Consider the following 5012-nt stretch of genomic DNA (forward strand, 5'->3'; position numbering starts at 1 on the left):
TGCTAGCTGCGCGAAGGCTCTATATGTTGGAATAACAGGGGTATTGTTAAGCATTATGTCAATATTGCCAAAATTGATAACAAATTCTAGACTTCTTTAAATTTTTGTCTTTTAGTGCAAAAATGAAAGGATGTACCTAAACCTTTGTTATTTCCATGAGAATTCATATAATATTATTATGTTGAAGGCTAACGATGAGTTCGTTTTGTTTTCATTTTCAGAAAAGAATGTTCAGCATTACATGGTAGTAGTTAATGCAGTTCTTTTCTTAGCTTGTTTGTGTTGTTGGCGTGAGAGGATAGTCCAGCTTTGCTTTATGAAAATTTAAGCCTATCCAACACATTAGCATTATTATTATTATTATTATTATTATTATTAATATTATTGTTGTTGTTATTAACTACCTTTTTGTTAGATATATAGCACTGAACAATTGAGAAGGGAAGGGAGAGAAAATATCATGTGAGAATGAAGCATATAAAAGAAGTGTATGAAACTTTTAGTGCTATTGGTACAACAGGAATGGAGGGTGCCCTTGAGAAAATTATTTTTGGTCCACCGTGCAAATTCAAAAGGCACAGTATAATCTCTTGAAAATCTCCAACCAAACCAATCCACAATGTCCAATAATGTCGATGTACTATTTTGGTCCCCGCATGATCACCATCAAACATGAACAACCTTCATGCCCTAGAGTGGCCTTACAATCCCTCTAGCCAAGGGCATCTCCTTTTTCAACTGGCTAATAAACCACCAACACATGGCTTTTCCACAGTCACACCTTGTGACTACTACGAGAAGCAATACGAAAGATCAACTAAGGAAGCCACGTTATTGCCTTTTGGAGTTCATTATGGTAATGTAAAATTTTGCACGAGACCGGTGGTAGATTTGTTTCTTCACTCTGAGCACTATATATGCAAGTTGTGAATCCATTTTAGTATTATGTTTTTGAGTTTAAATTGTCAATGGTTGTTTGAGAAGTGAGACGGAAGGTCATAATGAAGCTAAACTTCGTACCATAGATCCATGAGTAATCTTGAAAACGGGGACCATACACCTTGAAATCAATAATCTGGAATCCAAGACTTTGTTTTTTATTTTGAAAAGTTTATATATATGATATTATACTATAGGACCATTGAATAGAGGTGATGATGAACTAAAATTACCATTAGTTGATAACATTTATTATTGAAACAACTTACACACTCAGACTAATTAATTGTACTTACTAAGCTATGCCACCATTTACAAATAGGATAAACATGATGTTACTTGGAAGAAAAGAGACCAATGTTTAGGTCCTCGCTTTAAAATAGGAGGTGAGGTTGTTTGGGTTAAGGAGGAGGAATCAATGGGTGGCAAGGAATTCCAAAAAGTTGAATATATATGATGAACAAAGGAAGCTTTTATGATATGATCATCTTTGATTCCATTGGTTTCTCCAAAATCTTGTTGGTAGACCATACACAGGGACTGGGAATGGACTATATTGGATTCCGTTCTGATATCCCACAACCTCCCACCTGTCATCCAAATAATTCAACACTGTCACTACTAAGCACTCTCATCATCATCATAGTCCAGAGATTTAAGTAACAATGTAAACACCTTTTACCTATATTTTGTTACTAGATGATGAATCAAAATGAACATGTTCAATTTGGCAAGCTCATTTCCTGGACAAGAATGCACTCCATTGCCAAATGGCATGAAAGTATTGGGCTTTGGAGCAACCTGCACCCATATACAATTGAAATTAATATATCTTGAGAGAATATATTTGTTTGAGTGGTTGTAGAGAAATTTGTTTGCAGCATGTACCTCAAACCTTGATGGGTCAAAATTGTGAGGAGAAGGGTGGAATTCTGGATTATGATGGATGTTCCTGAACAGTGGCATGACTTTCCAACCCTTGGGTATAAGATATCCTTGACAATTGCAAGAAACAACATTTTAGCAATCACGTAGGAAATAGTAAAAGGTTTTGAGAATTAAAATCCCCATAAATGTACAGGTAAAAGAATATTCTGTCTCAAGTTCTTACCTTTGTACACCACATCAACCACAGCTTCCCTAAAAGTAAATGAAATGATACTTGCCATCCTAAGGCTTTCCAAAATTACCTGCCAAGTTACACAAGATCCAAGTTTGCTTTCAGATCAAATCACGACAAGAAATTATTTTGCATCATGTTTTATATACCATACATACCCTCTGAGTAATTGGCATATTTCTGGTCTGACTCCATGTCAATGGCTTCTTCCCTTCATTAGCTTCATACACTGCCATTTGCTCTGCCTGCAAAACAGTTCCGTTGACTCATTAATTAGCCTAACTTTTTAACACTTGTGGTGGCCTACATGGATTTGCAAAATCTTTTTGGGAGAAAACAACAAGTCTTACTTTTACTGCTTCAAGAAGTTTCTGGTCATCATGAAGATACTTGAGAATCCATGTTAGAACACTTGCTGTAGTATCCTGAGCTGCAAATAGTACCCCAATTACATTATCAGCAATTTGGTCATCACTTGCCGTTTGTCCCTTTTCATCCTTGTAGTTCAGCAAGTGGCCTAACAGATCCTTATCCACCAATCTCTGCTCCTTTCTCTTTCTGATTATCTCACTTATAATCTCTCTGATTCTCCTCCTTGCCTTCAAATCATGTCAAAAAATATTCATCAGACAGAGAAAAAATGACACAGGATCTGATCCTAATAGTATCAAATGATTTTCTCAGACCAGTAGTTGTAAAGAGAAGTAGTACTATCACACTGTTTAACACACTTTTCCTGATAAACTACTCAAATTTATAGATAAATACAAAATAGTTTCTGAAACCCATTTAACAGGAAGAAAGATTTACGAAATGTTGTGATTTTTAACATATTTCTATCAACAACAAAAATCACGTTTAAAAGAGTATGTCAGTGGACCAATAAGTAGTCAGTCTGATCGTTACCGTACTTGGTCTTTTGAGGTAAAAAATTTAATGAAAAAACGTGATCGAGAGAAGGAGAGTAAAAAAAATTAATATAAAAAAGTATGTAAATATTTCTTACTAGTAACATGTAACATTTGTGAATGATAAATGCATCATTTAAAGCTTACCAAAAGTGCTTTTGAGTATGCAGTTCCAGGTATCCTGTTTGGAAAAGAGTTGTACCCTTTCTCTACTATGCAGTAGTTTTCCTTAAGCTGGTCTCTATATTTGCGTTCCAAGTGTCCAAAGACAGAGAGGATGCCAATATTGAAAGAGAACTGCGAAGAAGAAAGAGTTAAGGTAAGACCTACAATAATGGAGGACCCAGTGAGAGGAAAATTAATAAGGAATCAACAAATGAAAACAAAACTCAACACCATGCAATAAAAGTATTGAATAAGACAAGATATAAACCGAAAGTAGACCCACTACTACTACTACAACAGCAAAATGAGGTTCACAAACTCGAAACACATCATATCAACCTTTTTCATTTCTTGGAAAGCGTTAATGAGTTGTCCAGCGGAAACCCACGATTCCAAGGAGGAAACAACCTCGGTTTCGATGTCTGGGATGAGTTTCCGAATGGTTTCAGGAGAAAGAGAGGTTTGCACCAGCTTCCTGATGCGAGTGTGGTATTCTCCTTGGTGAAAGAACAATGCAGAAGGGCCTATTAGCTTCTCTTTGCTTTTGGGGTATGTGGGCTTGAACAAGTGAGCATGAGTCACCAACACAAAACGTGCAGCCTCGGGGCTGGCCAACATCACGCATGGACAACCTAGTATGTGTGTCTTAAAGATTTCTCCATATCTGATTAATTAAGAAATTGTAAAACTAAGTTAGCACTACCTCCACCATGTTCCTTCGTTTAAGCTCCATGCAAAAGAAAGCTTAAAAATGAAAAAAAGAAAAAATAATCATATATGATGAGGCCAATTAAGAACCTTTTTTGCTTAGATGCAAAGAAGATGTTAGGGTCCTGAGAATAGAGTTGAAGGGTCTCTCCTATGTAAGGCCAACCCATTGAACCAGGGGGAAGCTTCGGCTTAGGTATTTGTTGAGGTTTCTTCTGCTTCTTTATTAATGGATAAGAAAGAAGGGATGAGAAGAAAAAGAAAATGCATAAGAAAACCGCAATGATCTCCATACACACTACACACACACGTAGAAACTCTCTCTCTCTCTCTCTCTCTCTCTCTCTCTCTCTCTGAGTTCACGCTATGGCTGGAAATGAGGAAATGTGATGGGTGGAAGAAGAATAATGCGTTTGCTTTGAAGGGTTTTCAAGTCAATGAATGATCCGTTTGAGTTAAGCTTGGGTTTTATAGAGGCAGCAACATGGTGGGGGCACAGGTCTTTATCTAACTATAATCAAATTTAAAGTGGAAATCTCTAGAATCATCATTTTTGTCAATCCATATTTTACCAAAACATCCATCACTACTGTGTCGAATACTGCGATGGGAAAAAGGCAATGAAAACGTCATTTTTCATGTTTGATAAGATTTTGCAGGCTCAGTTGATTTCGATCGTTTCAGAGTTTGTGTTTTGTATATAAAGAAAGAAAGAAAAAACAGAGAGAAGAAATTCTACTACAAAAACTAGCTCAACTTTTCTACTGTACCATTGTAAACGTGTTATATATCATGATTTCACCATTGACTCTATATACAACAAGACCGGGTAATAAGCTTTACATATGTAACTTTCCAAAAATACAATATAAAATCATACACGAGAATCATCACATATTAATAATATTACAGATCAATTCTACACAGAATGAGATACTATTATGGCTGAACGGCCTTACATAATAACAGAGAATTTAAAATAATAACAGAGAATTTAAAAACGTACGCTAGCTACTACTAGACTGAACAGTGTACGAAATAAATTATACCGAACGGTCTTACAACATATAAAGCTAATAACAGACTGAACGTCCCTAAGGTTCGGTCTTCACTTCTGTCGCGTCTTCCAATACTTCTTCCAGCAGCTCTTCTCCTTCTGCTCACATCCACAT

At 36.1% G+C, this 5012-nt stretch overlaps 1 protein-coding gene across 1 annotated transcript; it reads right to left on the reverse strand.

Moving 5' to 3' along the window:
• Positions 1-1158: 1158 nt before the first annotated feature.
• Positions 1159-4263, reverse strand: LOC108342297 (abscisic acid 8'-hydroxylase 4). Its single transcript, XM_017580057.2, has 9 exons — positions 3931-4263; positions 3472-3796; positions 3115-3264; positions 2410-2658; positions 2218-2304; positions 2051-2129; positions 1828-1934; positions 1622-1740; positions 1159-1529 (listed from the first exon to the last, which is right to left on the reverse strand). The coding sequence occupies exons 1-9, from the start codon at positions 4131-4133 to the stop codon at positions 1424-1426; spliced, it is 1425 nt and encodes a 474-aa protein (XP_017435546.1). The 5' UTR covers positions 4134-4263; the 3' UTR covers positions 1159-1423.
• Positions 4264-5012: the final 749 nt, after the last annotated feature.

The sequence above is a fragment of the Vigna angularis genome, chromosome 1 (assembly GCF_016808095.1).
Source record: "Vigna angularis cultivar LongXiaoDou No.4 chromosome 1, ASM1680809v1, whole genome shotgun sequence".
NCBI lineage: Eukaryota > Viridiplantae > Streptophyta > Magnoliopsida > Fabales > Fabaceae > Vigna > Vigna angularis.